The sequence below is a fragment of the Rhinoraja longicauda genome, chromosome 17, assembly GCF_053455715.1.
Source record: "Rhinoraja longicauda isolate Sanriku21f chromosome 17, sRhiLon1.1, whole genome shotgun sequence".
In the NCBI taxonomy this organism is placed as follows: Eukaryota; Metazoa; Chordata; class Chondrichthyes; order Rajiformes; family Arhynchobatidae; genus Rhinoraja; species Rhinoraja longicauda.
Window position 1 is genome coordinate 4,110,898 of NC_135969.1, and position 20,934 is coordinate 4,131,831.

Below are 20,934 nucleotides of genomic sequence, written 5' to 3' on the forward strand. Positions count from 1 at the left end.
TGAGTGAGTGTCACTGCTGGCTGGACTGGCAAAGGGTTAAAAGAGTCCTTCCCCCCCCCCCCCCCCCCAGCCCCCGGCTTGTTGTGCTCTGGGTCTGGCCCCGACCTCGGGGTTTTCACTGCTGCAGGAGGGCCCGAAGCGCTCGGCTCCTTCTCTCTCTCCCCTTCTCTCCCCTTCTCTCCCTCTCTCCCTCTCTCCCCTTCTCCCTCTCCCCTTCTCCCTCTCCCCTTCTCCCTCTCCCCTTCTCCCTCTCCCTCTCTCCCCTTCTCCCTCTCTCCCCTTCTCCCTCTCCCCTTCTCCCTCTCTCCCTCTCTCCCCCTTCTCCCTCTCCCTCTCTCCCCCTCCCCTTCTCCCTCTCCCCTTCTCCCTCTCCCCTTCTCCCTCTCCCCTTCTCCCTCTCCCCTTCTCCCTCTCCTCTCTCCCCTTCTCCCTCTCCCCTTCTCTCCTTCTCTCTTTTTTCTCTTTCTCTCTCTCGCTCTCTTCCTCTCTCTCTCTCTTTCTCCCTCCGTCTCTCACACTCTCTCTCTTTCTTTCTCTCTCTCTCACACTCTCTCTCGCCCCTCAACCCTCCAGCCCCCCAGCCCTCAGCGCCTCAACCTTCCAGCCCCCCTGCCCTCCACCCCTCAGCCAGCTCCCAACCCTCAACCTTCCAGCCCCCCTGCCCTCCACCCCTCAGCGCTCAACCTTCCAGCCCCCCTGCCCTCCACCAGCTCCCAGCCCTCACCCTCAACCTTCCAGCCCCCCTGCCCTCCACCCCTCAGCCCCCCAGCCCTCAGCGCCTCAACCTCCAGCCCCCTGCCCTCCACCCCTCAGCCAGCTCCAGCCCTCACCCTCAACCCTCCAGCCCCCCTGCCCTCCACCCCTCAGCCAGCTCCCAGCCCTCACCCTCAACCCTCCAGCCCCCTGCCTCCACCCCTCAGCCAGCTCCCAGCCTCGCCTCGCCTCCTCTCTGCTGCCTCTTTGGAAAAGCGTGTGCGTTTTGTTTGCCCCTTTTGCTTTCTTTTGCACACCCCGAATTCCTGGAGAAAGGATTACTGGCCTGAAGCCCACGTCCCCGTCCCCCACCCCCACCCCACCCCACACACACTCCCACCCTGGCGGAGCTCGCAGCGACCATTGCAGTGTAAACGGAGCTGGTGTGAAAATAGTGCGGGCATCACAGAGGCAGAGTGCGGTTGGAGGGAGGGAGGGAGGGGGGAGAGAGAGAGGGGGAGAGAGAGAGGGAGGGGAGAGAGAGTGGGAGGGAAGGAGAGAGGGAGGGGGAGAGAGAGTGAGTGGGAGGGAAGGAGAGAGGGAGGGAGAGAGAAGCGAGGGAGAGAGAGAGGAGAGGGGAAGAGAGGGGGAGGGGAGGGGAGGGGGAAGTGAGAGGGGGAGAGAGAGAGGGAGGGGGAGAGAGAGTGAGTGGGAGGGAAGGAGAGAGAAGGGAGGGAGAGAGAGAGGAGAGGGGGAGAGAGGGGGAGAGAGGGGGAGGGGGAGGGGGAAGTGAGAGAGAGAGAGACAGCTTCTTTCTGCTGCTGCTTTCTCTCCTCAACTCTCCTCAACACCGTGTTGGGAATCCTCACCTCCCCCCTGCACACGAATTCTGTGGGGATGGAAAGAGAGTGTGATGCAGATTTTTGTTTCAAGGGGGAGTGAGTGGACTTTGTCTGCTTCCAGTTAGTCCCAGGAACACTGCCAGTTTTTTTCCCTTTTTTTTTTGTTGTTTTCTTTCTCTCTCTCTCTCTCTCTTCACTCCTCATCACCCCGTTCCTTTCTTCGTTCGTCTAAAAATAAACCCGGCAGCGACTCTTCTCTTCCCTGCCCGATGGTTGACGCTGTGTGGGGACCCGGTAACTCCGGCCACCAGGCGAGGTTTGTTGTTTTAAAGTTGCTGCAGAAGATTGAGAAAGCGACTCGGGGAGCAAGCACTCACCCCATGCCTGGGGTCAGTCGTGGATTTCTCTCCAAGGTTTGGGCGAGATTTAATGCTGGGTTCCCACTTTTTAAAAAAAAAAGTAGGTACCCAGCATTAAATTCCAGCAGTACAGTATTGTTCTTAATTGCTAATGTTGCTAATGTAAACTCGAGTTCTTCCACGCAAACTTGGGATTGTGTGAACGTGTGGGGGATGTGTAATATTTGATGCTGTCACTGTGGGATTCATATCTCCAGATAATAATTGTATATCCTAGACTAGTTTGTAAAAAATATATATATACAAGCCAGGTAACATGGACTAAACCCTGGTGCCATTACATTACCTTGCTTTTCCATTTCCAAGTCACTCATGGCAACGTACTTTTGAATCATTACTCTTTTTGATGCTGGGGCCATTTTAGTAGATTTACTTTTTTTTTAAGGAAGTTTTAAAATGGTGTGTTAATGGTATGTTATTAGCAGTTCTCTGTGACAGAGCAGCTGTTTGCAATCACTTGTATAAATACTGTTTTTTAAAAAACTGTACAATGTAAAGATAGCACAGTATTGTAAACCCTACAAGTTATCGAGAGTAAACAGAAAAATAAGTGGATTATCTGATGGCCTTGGATGGGGGTGGGGTGGGGGGGGAGGGGGAATTATACAAGTTTTAAATAGTTGGTGTGCTAAATATAGATCACACAGAAATTTGACCTTATGGTGCCCTTGGAATTATTCAGGCTATCCACACCGATATGTCTATCTGTTTCATGATTCATCCATGGGGTGTCAGTGGAAAACTCTGATTGCCACATCTGAAGATTCCCGATTTTGCCTGTAATGATCCCCAGAGGGAACGTTTCTAAATGGGGTGGGAATATTGTGTGCAAATTAACCCTTCGCTCTTCCCTCTCTTCCAACACGCTGTGTGGGGGAATTGCACAAAGGAGCATTTTGTAAGTGGGACATTGTGCATCTGATCAGCCATTCTGTACAAAGGCCAAGCTACACTGGAGCCTCACAAAGAGCAGTTTATCTGAGCAGAGAGGCTGTGATACATCTTTTATGCAACAGGCTAAAATACAAAACTAATCCAGATGCTGTGTATACTTGAGTATGTAAAAAATAAGACTGTACAGAAACCAGTATTTCTTTGTATAACCTTATGAATAGGAGTTACATAAATTCGCAACAACTAACTGTTTTGTGAAAAAATGACAATAACAGTCACTGTTTGAGTTGGTGTAGCCTTATGTACATGGAAATGAAATCATATTGCATTGGACTGTTATCCAGGACTGACGCATTGGGCAACAATGCTGTATTTTTAGTATAAGTTTCTTAGATTGAAGACAGCTTATTTCTTAATTTCAAAAATCTGGTCTAATGCTCAAATTAAGTTTCCAGTCTGGTAACATTCACTGTTGAAGTTGCCCGAGTTATTTGTCATCCAATTGTATTATCCAAATAGATTGGAGTGGCAGTGTGGAGAAAGTCTTTGCAATGCAATATTCTGACTGCTCTGTTATTGATTGCATTCAAAACTGAGATCAACAGATTTCTGCAAACTCAAGGAATCGAAGGATATGGAGGAGGGTTAGAAAAAAAAAGCTTGCAGTTAAAGATCGGTCATGATCATACAAAACATGTTTGAGAGATGGAACTGCCAACTCTTGCTTCTTGTGTTGAAGGAATTGTGGATTTTGTGAGGTCAACAATCTCGGTCATTGAGTGCCAGCATGCTGGTGTTGATGGAATATCTGCCGGTCTTTCCTATCATTTAATATTGGTGATATATTTCCAGGGTCATTAGGTGCCTGCTGTGGGCATTCCAGGTTTTCAAAACTTAAAATGGTGGAATCACTGCTCCTTGATGCATCGTTTATTTTTTGGCCAGGTCAGAGTTCTTGATCTTCAGATGCCCTTTTATTCAATTGACCAAAGGCTATGTGGGCAATTGAAAGCTTTAATGCCACAGAGCAGGCCGGGGGAGTTTGGTAGAGCATTGTGTCTTGTGAATGTGCGAGGGCCTTCATCATCTTTTCATCAGTGAATGAGTCAATGGTGACCTGGAGTTTGGTTTCTGTGATTTTTGTGTCTATCTTCGGTGTAAACCAGCATCTGCAGCTCCTTCCTACACATTTCGTTTGCAGATTGCAGTTCGACTACTGAGGGTGGTGCATTGTGGAGGCAGTTCCTACCCGCAAGCTGTTCTTCCCCTTAAATAACTTTTTAAAGACATTTACTAGGTTAATTCCCGGAATGGCGGGACTGTCATATGTTGAAAGACTGGAGTGACTAGGCTTATATACACTTGAATTTAGAAGGATGAGAGGGGATCTTATCAAAACGTACAAGATTATTAAGGGGTTGGACACGTTAGAGGCAGGAAACATGTTCCCAATGTTGGGGGAGTCCAGAACCAGGGGCCACAGTTTAAGAATAAGGGGTAGGCCATTTAGAACTGAGATGAGGAAAAACTTTTTTTAGTCAGAGAGTTGTGAATCTGTGGAATTCTCTGCCTCAGAAGGCAGTGGAGGCCAATTCTCTGAATGCATTCAAGAGAGAGCTCTTAAGGATAGCAGAGTCAGGGGGTATGGGGAGAAGGCAGGAACGGGATACTGATTGAGAATGATCAGCCATGATCATATTGAATGGCGGTGCTGGCTCGAAGGGCCGAATAGCCTACTCCTGCACCTATTGTCTATTAAAGTCCACCTATTTCAGCCAATTATATCGCCATTTTTCCAAATATTCTGAATGTGGCTTTGTATCAAATTCTGTGAAGTGCCACGCGATGCCTTACTGCATTAAAGCTACACACAAATTTTATATAATTGGCTGGTATCATGGTGGAGAATGTATCCAGGAAATAGGTGCCGTCCACATGAAAGTAGCAACTTGAGAAGGATACAGCAGCCTCCATGACACCAGTGGAATTTGGCAAGGATGATAAAATCTTGTGCTTTAGTGCAGGTTAGACAATGTGCCCCTCCGGTATGTTCAACATTTGATTGTGCGTACATAACTAGCATGGATCTGCAATAAATAATTTAGTAAATAATGTGCCATTATTTCCAGACTTTGTTGGCAACCTGTTGACATGTCATAAAATACGGTTTCAGAGTTGACCATCATAAATCTTTACAGGAGTACTTTGGAAAATATGGCAAGTCATTTTGATTGTCACCAAATTTCAATGTACCAATAAAGCCTTTTTATTTCCATTTAAACTGATTGTAATAGTAACAAGGTTTTGGATATTGCTTTGTTCTTTATGACATGATATGGTATAATTTTCATATTGTATAGTAAATGATGTAGTTTGTTTTAAAGAATATTATCTATTATACAGTAACACTCTACCACCACTGCCATAAAATTATATTTTTAGAAATAAGTTTCTTTTTGGTATGCAATTAACATGCTCTTATCATAAGAGTGTTCTGTGGAGATTCTGAAATTATAGTGATAAAATTGCATTTTTTGTACATGCTTCTCTTGCCCTTCAGTATTGTGAGCGATTTTGTGTCCCATATCTGAGGGAGGATGTGCTGGCTCTGGAGAGGGTCCAGAGGAGGTTTACGAGAATGATCCCAGGAATGAGTGGGTTAACATATAATGAGCTTTTGACAGCACTGGGCCTGTACTTGTTGGAGTTTAGAAGAATGTGGGGGAACCTCATTGAAACGTACCGAATAGTGAAAGGCTTGGATAGAGTGGATGTGTAGAGGATGTTGCCAGTAGTGGGAGAGTCATAGCCTCAGAATTAAAGGACGTTCCTTTAGGAAGACGAGGAGGAATTTCTTTAGTTAGAAGGTGGTGAATCTGTGGAATTCTTTGCCACAGAAGGCTGTGGAGGCCAAGTCAATGGATATTTTTAAGGCAGAGATAGAGAGATAGATGGATAGATTCTTGATTGGTACGAGTGTCAGGGGTTATGGGGAGTAGGCAGGAGAATGGGGTTAGGAGGGAGAGATAGATCAGCCATGATTGAATGGCGGGGTAGAATTGATGGGCCGAATGAGCTAATACTGCTCCTATCACTTATGACCTGAAATTTATCTAAAATGCTGCTGTCTATTAATTTGCACATAGTTTTTTTCATTGGTGAACAATATGGGCTGCCCAGCATCAAATATTTAGATCTGACGATTTTCCTTTTCATATTTAGATCCTTTTTCTTCACTGCTCCCTTTCTTTTAACTTTCACACGTTTTCTGAAAACTCTGATTTTTTTTGCAGCTTTGGATTCCTCTTCATATGCACTTCTTTCATCTACCTCTGGCCGTTTGTTCAGCTGCCTTGGCCTGAAGCTCCAGCATTCCTTTCCCAGGCAATTTCTCCAAATCTATTTTTTCAAGGCCCATGTTAAAATCTGCCCTTTGGCCAAGCTTCTTTGTCTCAGCTTTAGCTCGTTTCAATATTTGTCTGTTTACACTCCTTTGAAGTCCCTTGGAATGTTTTACTGTCAAATGAAGGTTGTTGTTGGTTTTATACACGTATCTGGCCTTGGCTTAGCAGTATAAAAAAAAATCGCTGAACAGTGAACTGTTTTGTTTTATAAATACTTTATACATGTAGGCACGTACGTAGTTGGAAGGCTAAGGACTGGAAAATGAGATATTTGTAACTAATGGAAACTTGAGTGCAAGTTGAACTTTTAAGTTTCCCTACTGCCAATGGTTTTAGGGTTTTTGTGTGTGTGTGTTTGTATCTGGCCCTGTGACTATGAGTCAGACGTGGTGCCACAGTCAACAAAGTTTGTTGGTCAGTCTGCACTGAAGTAATCCAAATGCCCCCTTGTGAAAATTGTGAGGATTCTGCATTTTTCCAACAGTTGTAAACAGATGAAGTTACCATGGTGACGTGATTGGCTTTACTCTTGTCCTCGGCTGCTTGAACGTTTTTTGAAGAGGCTTGATTTAAAGTGTGGCCTCTGCGCAAGTTAGCTAAGTTTCGACATTCTTTCAATTTCAATTTCCTAACTTCTCCTTGATCTCCTCCACTCATTGACCATGTACTGGGTGCTGAACCTTAAGACCATTAGCACAGTGAGACTGAAATCACTGAGCAGATAATGCCACCAGTACTGTTAAACCTATGTGCCAGGAACTGAACACCACCAAGTCAATGCATCGTCTAATGAAGAACTGTCATTCTGCCTCATTTAATGTTTATGGCGTAGATCACGGGAATGTGGAATTTGTGATGATGAAATTTGATGGAGAAACGGTTTCTCCTGGCCAGTGGATATGACTAGAAATCATAGATTTTATCAAAATAATTAGGATCAAATAGTTTTTGGAAAATGAGAAGTTTCTTCACACAGTCTTTGTTATCTGTAATGCATTGCTCCCAAAAAATGATGAAAGCAGATTCCATGGGAACTCTCAGAAATGAAGTATTTACTTGAGGTGGGCTTGCTTGCAAGGTTGGGAAGGGGGGAGGAATTAATGGATGCGTGACTATAGTGACCCCTTTTCAAAGATCTAGCAGATAGATCTTTGCACCAGCAATCCTTGTATGAAGGTTCACTATTTTCAGTAGCGATGGGCAGATTCACAATCCAAGCCACTTCTGAGGGCCACTCACATGAAATATGTTTTATTTTATCTGCACTTCTTTAACGTGAATTGAGTTTTGGAATCTGCGGTAATAAATCTGCTTTTCAGAGATCCTAGGATCACTTCTACTCGTCCTTACAACCGTATCATGAATTGTGGGGTGGGCCAGAGTGAAATCTGCTAGTTGTCTATAATTTTCCCTTTGTGGCCATTTGGGATTTAGTTTTAGTTTAGTTTAGAGATACAGCGTGGAAACAGTCCCTTCCGCCCACTGAGTCCGGACCAACCAGCGATCCCCGCACATTAACACTACCCATCACATACTAGGGCCAATTTTGCATTTACACTGAGCCAATTAACCTACAAACCTGTACGTCACGGATTGCGTGATGAAACCGAAGATCTTGGAGAAAACCCATCAGGTCACGGGGAGAGCATACAAACTCTGTACAGACAAGCACCGTAGTCAGGATCACACCCGTAGTCAGGATCGAACCCAAGTCTCTGGCGCTGTAAGGCAGTAGCTCCACCACTGTGTGAAAAAAATACTTGACCAGTATATTTCATTGGCAGATTACTTGCCCAATAAATGACCATGCTGCTAAGAACATTCCCATTTGATGTTCAGCATATTTTCTTTGGCTAACCTAACCTTGAGATGCTTGTATATTTCATCATCTCTGCACTCCTGATATTGGCTAACTTGGTACATACGGATTGTGCTTTCAAATATAAAACATTCACACACCCTCCATGACAACCTTCATTAATATAATGTTTCTAATGTGATAAAATGTTGCGAGGTGCTTCATGGAATACAAATTGATACCAGGCAAAAATAAACTTCATTAGGGAAAATGGAAAATGATCACAATCAGAGGTTGTTGACTTTAAGAATCTTAATTGGGAAACAAATTTAAGGATGTTTAGGAAGAGAATTCCAGTGTAAAATCGACATTGCTAAAGGAAGGACTTGGAGAAATATATGCTAACATATTGGTTCGCAAGGGGACACATTTTAGCAATCTCTGTGGGAACATGAATGGAGACTAACGGTTTATTGTTTAAACGGTGTTTATTGTGAATTCTGCATGTTTTTTTTCTCCAAAGCCCTTGTGAGCCATTTGGAAGTCACTTGTGCAGGCGTTGACTTTTACTGTGCTTCTGGGTCCTGCATCATTGTTAGTTAGTTATCTGCTGGAGAGGTTTTAGGCAAGGCCCTTGTCAGTAAGTCACTGAACTGATTACCTGTGTAGGGAAAACTAAACTGCAGATGCTGGTTTAAATCAAAGTGCTGGAGTAACTCAGCGGGTGAGAAGGAGTCTGAAGAAGGGTCTCGACCCAAAACGTCACCCATTCCTTCTGTCCTGAGATGCTGCCTGACCCGCTGAGTTACTCCAGCATTTTGTGCCTACCTTTGAACCAATTACCTGTTTCTTCCTGAGTGAAGACACCTTTGCCAATCCTCCTCTCTTCTCTCTCCAAAAAGAAGACCTTCACTCCCGTCTGTTCCCCCATCCTCCAATCACACTGATCCAGTGTCAATAGACAATAGACAATAGGTGCAGGAGGAGGCCATTCGGCTCTTCGAGCCAGCACCGCCATTCAATGTGATCATGGCTGATCATTCTCAATCAGTACCCCGTTCCTGCCTTCTCCCCATACCCCCTGACTCCGCTATCCTTAAGAGTTCTATCTAGCTCTCTCTTGAATGCATTCAGAGAATTGGCCTCCACTGCCTTCTGAGGCAGAGAATTCCACACTGCACTGAACAATGAACAATGATATCTATCCATCACAAACCCCCAATCTGGATAGCTATTCCCCCTCTCCCTCTCAACCCCGCCTAACAGCCAACGACATGCTCCACAGCTGCATAGCAGTCACCGCTCACACCAGGCTTTTACTTCACCAACCCTAGGCTTTGGGTTTTCTTTTCTCCAAACCCTATTTACTATTCTCCAGCATCTCCCCCTGTGAAATGCTAGCTTTGTGGCCCACAGGCCCACGTGTCTGTGCTTTCCTCGTGGTATGTGCAGTCCTTTCGTGGTAGAATGTTAATTCAGTAGCACGAGGCACCTGTGGTCAAGTGAGCTACTGGGTTTCCCGGCAATGTACCCACTGTGGGCACAGCATGAACCAGCTAACTAATGTGCTTTTGCAAGCTCTGATCAGTTTCTAGACGGTAACATTTTCAAAGGATTTTAGTGTTGGAGGAGGTTACAGAGATGGGGAGCAGCTGGTCTACAGATGGATTTGAAAACAATAATGTTAATAAATTGTTTATATGTATGTGTGTATACATAGACATATGCACATACATATACACATACATGTGTGTGTGTATCTGTGTGTGTGTGTGTTTATATATCTCAAAGATGTGAGCTTTTGGTGAACACCAAGCTATTGTAGGCCTGCAAGTGAAGGGGCAATGAATGAATAGGAGTTTTATACAATTTGGGGTTGAACAACCGTGCTCTGTATGAGCTTAGGTTTTTAGGGAGTAGAATATGGAAGCCAGTAAGAATAACACATTGGAATGAGTAAGTCATTGGGCTGGGTGACATTTAGAAAGTGTAGGTCGATGGTTCCATAGATGTTGGAATCACAGCCCAGAGTTAAATATGACGTGGATATAAATAGTCTTATTTGGGCTGAATAAAATAGCTTGTGAAGAGTTAGGAGTTTGTGGTAGCAACCAAAGTCAAACCAAGGGGAAATTTTGGCTCATCTACAAAAGGATGTCAGCAAACATTCTGACAACATAATTGAAGGTACAGTTGGGAAAGCTGATAGTACAATCAGTTATTTATAATTGATCGCAGAGATCTGTGAATCAGGTAGCATTCTGTTTCGTCTTCTTTAGGGATTTTTTTAGTTTAGTTTAGAGATACAGCGTGGAAACAAGCCCTGGGGCCCACCAAGTTTGCACTGACCAGCGATCCCCGCACATTAACACTATCCTACACACACTAGGGCCAATTTACATTTATAACAAAGCCAATTAACCTACGTCTTTGGAGTGTGGGAGGAAACCGAAGATCCTGGAGAAAACCCATGCAGGTCACGGGGAGAACGTACAAACTCCGTACAGACAGCACCCATAGTCAGGATCGAACCTGGGTCTTTGGTGGTGAAATGCAACAACTCTACCTCTGCGCCACAATGCCGCTCTTAGAATGGTGGTTTCCAAACTTCTTTGCTGTGACTCACTTTGGAGAGCAGTGCTTTTTTGCACCTCTTTGCCACCCACTCCCCAACATCGTATTCCCAACTCTGAATTATAAACATTACATCAAATAATTTTATTTTTTCTGGCTGCAGTCCACCGCTAATGTTACCACGCACAACCCTTGGAAGAATACATTTCATGATTATCTTAGAATGTTCTGTGTTCTGAAAGAAGTTTGAGGATGAGGGGTGATCTTATAGAGGCGTATAAAATCATGAGAGGAATAGATCGGGTAGATGCACAGATTCTCTTTCCCAGAGTAGGGGAATCGAGGACCAGTGGTTTAAGGTGAAGGGGAAAAGATTTAATAGGAATCTGAGGGGTAACATTTTCACACAAAGGATTGTGGGTGTATGGAACAAGCTGCCGGAGGAGGTAGTTGAGGCTGGGACTATCCCAACGTTTAAGAAACTGTTAGACGGGTACATGGAAAAGACAGGTTTGGAGGGATATGGGCCAAGGGCAGGCAGGTCGGGCTAGTGTAGTTGGGACATGTTGGCCAGTGTGGGCAAGTAGGGCCTGTTTCCACTGTATCACTCTGTGACTATTGATCAATGAATTTAAAGATAAATGAGTAATTGATTAGCAAATGAAGGTAAATAAGGTCTTTGTAAATTCAGAGAAGTAAGGCTGATTGTCAGATACTTGGGGTAATTACTCATTAGTGGAAAACAGTTACATGAAGCAAATATGAATAGTTTCATGGAACTAGACAGTCAGCGAAGTTCAGATGCCTTCATATTAAACTTGTTGATGCAGCTACACAGAGCTTTTATTCACGAGCTTTCTAGCCATACAAAAATATATTTAGCTACATAAAGGCCAGTGTTAGCAATTTGCAAATTGGAGAATGGCCAGAGCAATCCCTGCATTAGATTAACTGGCACTGAAGACCGTGCAGAGCAATGCTGAGAATTGACTTGGCTAATGTTATACTCTAATGACATCAACTCAAAATGGCAATGTTGAGAAATCACATTGCCATTTCGCAGTGAAGAAACGCAGTGAAGGAGCTCTTTTGAGTAGATTGAAAAGCTGATTTTTGTTTTGGCACAGTGACTTGACCCTCCAGTTAATACAAGTTCCTTTGACATTTTATTTGACTTTTAAATCCAGTTTATTTTAAAGAAAATGTCCTTTTGCGAACTCCATATTTCGACCTCGCTTAAAATGGCCTTAGCTTTACAAAATGTTAAAATGGCCTCTCCTTTGGCTGATCCCTGCACTGTTGTAGTGATGAAGCACTGGTCAGAACTCTGAGTGAGCCGCCTAACTACAAGTAATAGGAAGGGAAATATCTGAAGAAGGGTCTCGACCCGAAACGTCACCCGTTCCTTCTCTCCCGAGATGCTGCCTGACCTGCTGAGTTACTCCAGCATTTTGTGAATAAACAGTAATAGGAAGGGGACAAGTATCTTCAGTCTGAAGAAGTGTAAGAAAATAATTGCAGATGCTGGTACAAATTGAAGGTATTTATTCACAAAATGCTGGAGTAACTCAGCGGGTCAGGCAGCATCTCAGGAGAGAAGGTGGTTCTGAAGAAGGGTCTCGACCCGAAACGTCACCCATTCCTTCTCTCCGGAGATGCTGCCTGACCTGCTGAGTTACAATAGACAATAGACAATAGACAATAGGTGCAGGAGTAGGCCATTCAGCCCTTCGAGCCAGCACCGCCATTCAATGCGATCATGGCTGATCACTATCAATCAGTACCCCGTTCCTGCCTTCTCCCCATACCCCCTCACTCCGCTATCCTTAAGAGCTCTATCCAGCTCTCTCTTGAAAGCATCCAACGAACTGGCCTCCACTGCCTTCTGAGGCAGAGAATTCCACACCTTCACCACCCTCTGACTGAAAAAGTTCTTCCTCATCTCCGTTCTAAATGGCCTACCCCTTATTCTCAAACTGTGGCCCCTTGTTCTGGACTCCCCCAACATTGGGAACATGTTATCTGCCTCTAATGTGTCCAATCCCCTAATTATCTTATATGTTTCAATAAGATCCCCCCTCATCCTTCTAAATTCCAGTGTATACAAGCCCAATCGCTCCAGCCTTTCAACATACGACAGTCCCGCCATTCCGGGAATTAATCTAGTGAACCTACGCTGCACGCCCTCCATAGCAAGAATATCCAGCATTTTGTGAATAAATACCTTTGATAAGTGGTTCAGTCACTCACTGACTGTAACAATGGAACGACTGGTATTTCAAGTTTGAAATAACTTGTTCCTTGTAGCCAACAATGCTCCTTAGAAGGTCTTGTTGGGAAAGTTTCTTTCTTGGATTATGTAAAGTTGTTATGTTGGGTTGCCCTTGCCAAACTGCATCGTTGTTGCAGTAATTCACTCTCTGTAAGAACTGTTAGATCCAGGTGAGAATAATGTTTAGGACGGAACTGCAGATGCTGGCTTAAACAGAAGGTAGATACAGTGCATTCAGAAAATATTCAGACCCCTTCACATTTTCTACATTTTGCTACGTTACAGCCTTATTTTAAAATGGATTACATTCATTTTTTTAAAATCATCAATCTACACACAATACCCCATAATAAAAAAACAGAAACAGGTATTTAGAAATTTTTGCAAAGTAATTAAAAAGAAATAACTGAAATATCACATTTACATAAGTATTCAGACCCTTTACTCAGTACTTTGCTGAGGCACCTTTGGCAGCGATTACAGCCTCAAGTCTTCTTGGGTGTGACACTACAAGCTTGGCACACCTGTATTTGGGTAATTTCTCCCATTCTTCTCTGCAGATCCTCTCAAGCTCTGTCAGGTTGGATGGGGAGCATCGATGCACAGCTATTTTCAGGTCCCTCCAGAGATGTTTGATTGGGTTCAAGTCTGGGCTCTGGCTGGGCCACTCAAGGACATTCGCAGACTGGTCACGAAGCCATTCCTGCGTTGTCTTGGCTGTGTGCTTAGGGTCATTGTCCTTTTGGAAGGTGAACCTCCGCCCCAGTCTGAGGTCCAGAACGCTCTGGAGCAGGTTTTCATCAAGGATCACTCTGTACTTTGCTCCGTTCATCTTTCCCTCGATCCTGACTAGTCTCCCAGTTTCTGCTGCTGAAAAACATCCCCACAGCATGATGCTGCCACCACCATGCTTCACCATAGGTATGGTATTGGCCAGGTGATGAGCGGTGCTGTTTGGCATTCAGGCCAAAGAGTTCAATCTTGGTTTCATCAGACCAGAGAATCTTGTTTCCCATGGTCTGAGAGTCCTTTAGGTGCCTTTTGGCAAACTCCAAGCGGGCTGTCATGTGCCTTTTACTGAGAGGTGGCTTCCATCTGGCCACTCTACCATAAAGGCCTGATTGGTGGAGTGCTGCAGATATAATTGTCCTTCTGGAAGGTTCTCCCATCTTCACAGAGGAACTCTGGAGCTCTGTCAGAGTAATCGTCGGGTTCTTGGTCACCTCCCTGACCAAGGCCCTTCTCTACCGATTGTTCAGTTTGGCTGGGCGGCCAGCTCTATGAAGAGTCCTGGTGGTTCCAAAGTTCTTCCATTTAAGAATGATGGAGGCCACTGTGCTCTTCGGAACCTGCAATGCTGCAGTAATTGTTTTATACCCTTCCCCAGATCTGTGTCTCGACACAATCCTGTCTCGGAGATCTACAGACAATTCCTTCGTCTTCATGGCTTGGTTTTTGACCTGACATGCACTGTCAACTGTGGGACCTTATATAGACAGGTGTGTGCCTTTCCAAATCATGTCCAATCAATTTAATTTACCACTGGTGGACTCCAATCAAGTTGTAGAAACATCTAAAGGATAATCAGTGGAAACAGGATGAACCTAAGCTCAATTTTGTGGGTCATAGCAAAGGGTCTGAATACTTATGTAAATGTGATATTTCAGTTATTTATTTTTAGTTACTTTGCAAAAATTTCTAAACACCTGTTTTCGTTTTTTTATTATGGGATATTGTGTGTAGATTGATGATAAAAAAATGAGTTTAATCCATTTTAAAATAAGGCTGTAACGTAGCAAAATGTGAAAAAAATGAAGGGGTCTGAATACTTTCTGAATGCACTGTACAAAAAAGCTGGAGTAACAGCAGAATCTCTGGAGAAAAGGAATGGGTGACGTTTCGGATCGAGACCCTTCTTGAGAATAATGTTCAGTACTTCATTCTTGACATCTTTATTCTTTCATTTTAGCCTCTGTGATAATAACAAGACCCAAAACCTCTTCAATGCAATTGCTGTTCTAACGACTAATAAGCGCTTCTTTGATCCCCTCTCCTCCCTTTACCAATCATTATTTTTTCTTCCAGCATCTGCTCACATTTGCATGTCCAAAATAACCTGCTGGTTAAAATTGAAGGTGGACACAAAATGCTGGAGTAACTCAGCGGGTCAGGTATCATCTCGGGAGAGAAGGAATGGGTCTCGACCCGAAATGTCACCCATTCCTTCTCTCCCGAGATGCTGCCTGACCCGCTGAGTCCACCATCAAGATAAATCAATCTCTGCTGGGCATCGTTGCAGCAAAGGAACCAATAAGCCTTATTTTACTCATCAGTGGATGGTTAGTTCTCTCTGCTGTTCATGGTTTTGAGAAATTTTGTGCAGGATATTTCCAGTGAATCCATCCTTCTCCTTGCACCTTTCACGCCACCACCACCACAACACTGGGAAAACAAATATTCATTTCATGTATTCACTGTGATATTCTTTAATTGGATCGTTAATATCTCTGCCACAGAGCCAAACAGCACAGAAATAGGCACTTCAGCACACTATATCTATGCTGACCATCACCTATTATCCCCTATGCCAGCACCCTGTTCATAGCCTACTATGTCTTGGCAATTCAGATGCACGTCTAGATGCTTCTTAAATGCTGTGAGAGTACCTGCCTCCACCAAACTCTCACACAGCACACTGCAGATTCCAACTATCCTCTGGATGAAAGGAGACCAGGGCTCCAGAACCAGGGGCCACAGTTTAAGAATCCAGAACCAGGGGCCACAGTTTAAGAATCCAGAAACAGGGGCCACAGTTTAAGAATAAGGGGAAGGCCATTTAGAATGGAGATGAGGAAAAACTTTTTCACCCAGAGGGTTGTGAATCTGTGGAATTCTCTGCCTCAGAAGGCAGTGGAGGCCGATTCTCTGCCTTGTATAGAGCTCTTATAGATTGGTTCTTGCTTCTTGGTCCTCCATATAGCGGAGTCAAGGGATATGGGGAGAAGGCAGGAACGGGGCACTGATTGGATGATCAGCTATGATCACAGTGAATGGGGGTGCTGGCTTGAAGGGCCAAATGGCCTACTCCTACATCCATTGTCTATTTCCTATTATCTATTGTCTGTTGAAAGCATTTCTTTCTCAGATCCACATTAAACCTCTCATTCCTCACCTTAAACCTACATACTGTTCTCCAACACATGAACCACCTTCTGATTACTTCAGTGCATCTCCCATTTCTGTTTCTTCGATTCTACCAGAAACCAAAGATTCCCATCTCTCACAAATCAGACTAAGATTTCACTCTGTCCATCCCCCCCCCCCTCCCCCATCCTAATTCTCCAACCGGTCTGACTGTCCTGATTAAATTTTATCTTTGTATGCCTCGTGGTCACCTTCCCCTAGCTAACAATTATCTATTCTACATTTTCCTTGAACTTCGTCCCCTTTGATGTCTCATTTTCACACCTTGTCCTTCCGTATCTCTGTGCCTTCCTCTCCCCTGACTTTCAGTCTGAGAAAGGGTCTCGAACCCGAATCGCCACCCATTCGATTCCTTCAATCCAGAGATACTGCCCGTCCCACTGAGTTTCTCCAGTATGTTGTGTCCAAGATTATTCTTAACAGTTGCTTCTCTTTTATATAACTTTCAAAATGTATATTTTCATCGATTTCCATGTTAATTCTCTAGTTCTATTCTTCTGTCTTAAATTAAAATAGTTTTGCCTTGTGGCACAGGTTCTGCTGCACGAATACCTCGAATTCCAACGTTTCACTGGAAATTAGTTTGATTTTTGTTTTTGAAGAACTGTAATCTGTGGATGTGCTATTTTGTACAGACCCTGTTGGTATATTGCTGACCAGAATTCCAACAGGGGAATGTCCTTGGCATGACTCGAGACCACATTCCCAGAGCAGGCATGTAATACAGCCTGGTATTTGTTCCAGTCAGCACTTTTAACATTGTTCTAAAACTCTCTTGTAGTTTGCTTGAAGTAGCAGTCAGAGTCTGAAACTGTATGTAGACAAACGTTATACACAGTCTGAAGAAGGGTCTCGAGCCGAAACGTCACCCATTCCTTCTCTCCTGAGATGCTGCCTGACCCGCTGAGTTACTCCAGCATTTTGTGATACTTTCGATTTGTACCAGCATCTGTAGCTATTTTCCTACACATTTCAATATATCATTCTTTGATGCCTTAACATGAAATCTTGCATATTTACCCCAGATATATTTTTTGTTTGTGAATTTAGTGTTTTCATAAATGCTATTATTATTTGTTTGGGGGGGGGGGGGGATACTGATGGGAGGTAATATTATACAGACCTAGAGTCCGGTCAAGTTCATCATTTTACAAGCAATGCAGTAATCTTGAGAGAAAATGAGACTCTTATAATTTCACAATTAGTCAATGGATATTGAATAGTGGCCAGTAGAGTCTTAGTCCTAGAGTAACACAGAACAGAAACAGACCCACCTTGTCCATACTGACCATGATGCCCCATCTACACTGCCTGCGTTTGGGCCACATCCCTCCAAATCTTTCCTATGCATGTACCTGTCCAAGTATCTTTTACACATTGTTACAGTACCTGCCTCCACTATCTCCACTGATTGATTGTTCCATGTACACACCACCCTATGTGTGAAAAGGATACCCCTCCGGTTCCTGTTAAATCTTTCCCCATTACCTCAAACCTATGTAGTAGGCATTTATCTATGTATTAAAATAAAGATGTAACTTTGTAACAAGAACATGGTTTTCATTACTATTTGAACTTTTTCATCATCCTGCTTTTTTCCCCGCAGGAATGTAACTGCAGAGTTTATTGCTGCAAATGTCTATTTTGAAAGAAACAAAGAGTCCCGATTAATAGTGATGAATCCTTTCCTCTGGTTTTAGAAAAATACCATTGTAATTTTTTGATTTTGCCATGTAATTTTTAAGATTGCTCCAAATAATACACACTTCCTGCTCACATGTCATGTACAATATTTTTTAATGACTCAGAAGTGAAAATGGTAAAATATTTGAATATCTTTGTTAAATTTGCCCTTATGCCATTGAAGCCTCAACTCTACTAAGTTTGGAAGATTGGTTGTGGTGGCCAGTTCTTGTGTTGACAGATACCATCAGATGGTAAATCTAATTCCAGCATTAAGAGCAAGATGGTCATGCCTTTGATGATAAAAATGCAGTGTATTTTAGATCTGTAATGTCATAAAACTTTACTGACTAATTTTTGTGGATTAGAATTTTATGAAATTTGTGGTGCAAGAAGATTATGATGAAGGTAGGAAATTGCTCACAGCAAGCTGTGGAGCATTTCCACTGCAAGCAACATGAACTGTTTACTTATTAGCTATTTTTAGTTATCATAACCATATTGCCGATGATATGAGGCTGTTCTGTTACTTGGGTAATTAACAGAAGAATATTATATAAGGGGTCCATTAGAATAAAAAAGAAATTTGGCTTTTAAATTGTTCTCATATTTTTCTATATGTTTTGGTATCATGTGCATTCTGTGAGATCTGTGGATTTTTTGTTTGAACAGAATAGTGCTAATAGTGCTTTATAAGTTACTAGAAAAGAGGGCCCGTTGGGCCCGTCCCCACACCCCCCATTCTCTCCTCCCCCAGCCCCACTCTTACTCTCCAAGATGTTTTGTTTTTTTTTCCTAATCAGATGTGCAGTACTTTGGTCAACGTGGGTTGTTTTTAAATGTGCTATACAAATAAAAGTGACTTGACTTGACTTGCAATAACAAAAAAGACTTCTTGGAAGCTTTTCGAAACAATGTAGCCGTCACAAGCTGAAAACTAAATCCTTGCTGAAAACTAAATGATTTTCTGTAAACTTTTTGAAACAAATGTAGCCCCTTGAAGAAAAGGGTTAGAAATGAAAATTTAAACTTTAATATCTCTCTAGCTTTAAAAAGGTAGCTTCAATTTGAACGAAAGTACTTACAATAGTTGCCCAGGTTAATGGTGAATACGGCGGTACAAAAATCGTAGCGCTTTGGTGTACCGTCTTGGAGGAGTAGGGTTTGTAAGTTAAACTTCCGTACATACACACATACATCCCTACATACGAACGCAGAGTTTTAGTATTATACTAGAAAAGAGGGCCCGTTGGGCCCGTCCCCACACCCCCCATTCTCACTCCCCCAGCCCCACTCTTACTCTCCAAGTGTGCCCGTTGGGCCCGGAAAAGAGGGCCCGTTGGGCCCGTCCCCACACCCCCCATTCTCTCCTCCCCCAGCCCCACTCTTACTCTCCAAGTGTGCCCGTTGGGGAGGGCCCGTTGGGCCCGTCCCCACACCCCCCATTCTCTCCTCCCCCAGCCCCACTCTTACTCTGTCCTCCTGATCTGTGTATGTCAAGTGACCACTATAGCCTTCTTTTTTTTTTTTTTTTCCTAATCAGATGTTTTGGGTTTTTTTCCTAATCAGATGTGCAGTACTTTGGTCAACGTGGGTTGTTTTTAAATGTGCTATACAAATAAAAGTGACTTGACTTGACTTGACTTGACTTGCAATAACAAAAAAGACTTCTTGGAAGCTTTTCGAAACAATGTAGCCGCCGTCACAAGCTGAAAACTAAATCCTTGCTGAAAACTAAATCCTTTTCTGTAAACTTTTGGAAACAAATGTAGCCCCTTGAAGAAAAGGGTTAGAAATGAAAATTTAAACTTTAATATCTCTCTAGCTTTAAAAAGGTAGCTTCAATTTGAACGAAAGTACTTACAATAGTTGCCCAGGTTAATGGTGAATACGGCGGTACAAAAATCGTAGCGCTTTGGTGTACCGTCTAGGAGGAGTAGGGTTTGTAAGTAATCTTCCGTACATACACATATACATACATACATACGGAATGTTGGACCGCAGAGTTTTAGTATTATATATAGAAGATAGATAGATAGATATAGATATTATATAGAAGATAGATAGATATAGATAACTGTGGTAATTTTACCCACGTTTGTTTAAAGGAGAACGTCCAATAAAGCCAGCAAAGATATTTGAATTTGTAATTGCACTCTGAACTTTGATAAATGTTCCCACTGCCACTGAATAATCAGTTCTGAATACAGATATTTTTCATGGCCCATCAACTGTCTGGTAGTCACTTTGTTAACAAATTGTTTTTATCTTGAACTTTATTTATTGGGGCTGAAAGTTTTGAAGAGAAGGAATTAAGTTAATTGCTATTTTCATTTTGCTGCCTTCTTAACTAAATGTGCATCAACTGCTAATTGTTTTCGTTGCTACTCCTGTAAGTTAATTTTAAGAAGTGTTTGGAAATGCTGCATTGAAACTGGCATTTAGATAATTGATCTTGCAATGCTAAATCGGTACGCTTTGGAAATTTGGCATTTATTTAATGACTTTGTAATGGAACCTAGTTTCTTCATGCTTCTCTTGGACAAGTTGAGGCAGTGATTTCATTAGTTATTTTTTCTCTTGTGTCAGGCAAATATTTCAATTTTGCTAATTAATTCTCCCTTTGATTTTACTAAATAGGATTTTCTCGCTGTCAGCTTTCCTATATTGGATAAATAAAATGCTGTGCACTTGTTAAAACGATTCACCTCTCTGAAAAATCCTGCAATGCTTTTGATGTGAAATCAAATAATGCTCACTCGATTGAGTAGCTTCTCAGAATAATTGGTTGAACGTCCTTCATGGCAACTGGGAAAATGTAAACGGTGCACAGAAAGGTGGGGGGGGGGGGGGGGAGAGAAGAGAAAGGCAGAGGAAACTAAAGAGGTCTCTGATATGGTCGAGGACAGGAAAGATTGAAGTGATGGAGATCTTTAAAAGAGAAAGGGAGAGAAATTATTTGAATTAAGGAGATAACAAGCTAAAATTGCTCATAATCAGTGAATTCAAACTTGAGGCTGTCTGTCGCATTGATTTTTCAATCCTATGCTCGGCATTCAATACGATCATCCCGGGCATACTAGTGGACAAGTTGTATAATAACCTGGGTTTTCCCCCATCCATCTGCGCCTGGATCATCATCATCATCATA

General features: G+C 43.0%; 1 protein-coding gene across 5 annotated transcripts in view; it reads left to right on the forward strand.

Annotated features, from left to right (window-relative positions):
* raf1b (Raf-1 proto-oncogene, serine/threonine kinase b) overlaps nt 1-20,934 on the forward strand; it is an 80,727-nt gene that overhangs the window by 661 nt on the left and 59,132 nt on the right. The window contains exon 1 of one of the 5 annotated variants that reach the window (XM_078413970.1): nt 1,432-1,851. The exons of 2 other annotated variants lie outside the window; for them this stretch is intronic. In XM_078413970.1, coding sequence (XP_078270096.1) covers nt 1,805-1,851 — 47 coding nt within the window. In that variant the 5' untranslated portion in view covers nt 1,432-1,804. Of the gene's footprint in view, nt 1-1,431; nt 1,852-1,903; nt 1,925-1,975; nt 1,995-20,934 lie in introns of those variants that run through there. 2 more of the 5 variants (XM_078413974.1, XM_078413973.1) reach the window with 2 other exon arrangements.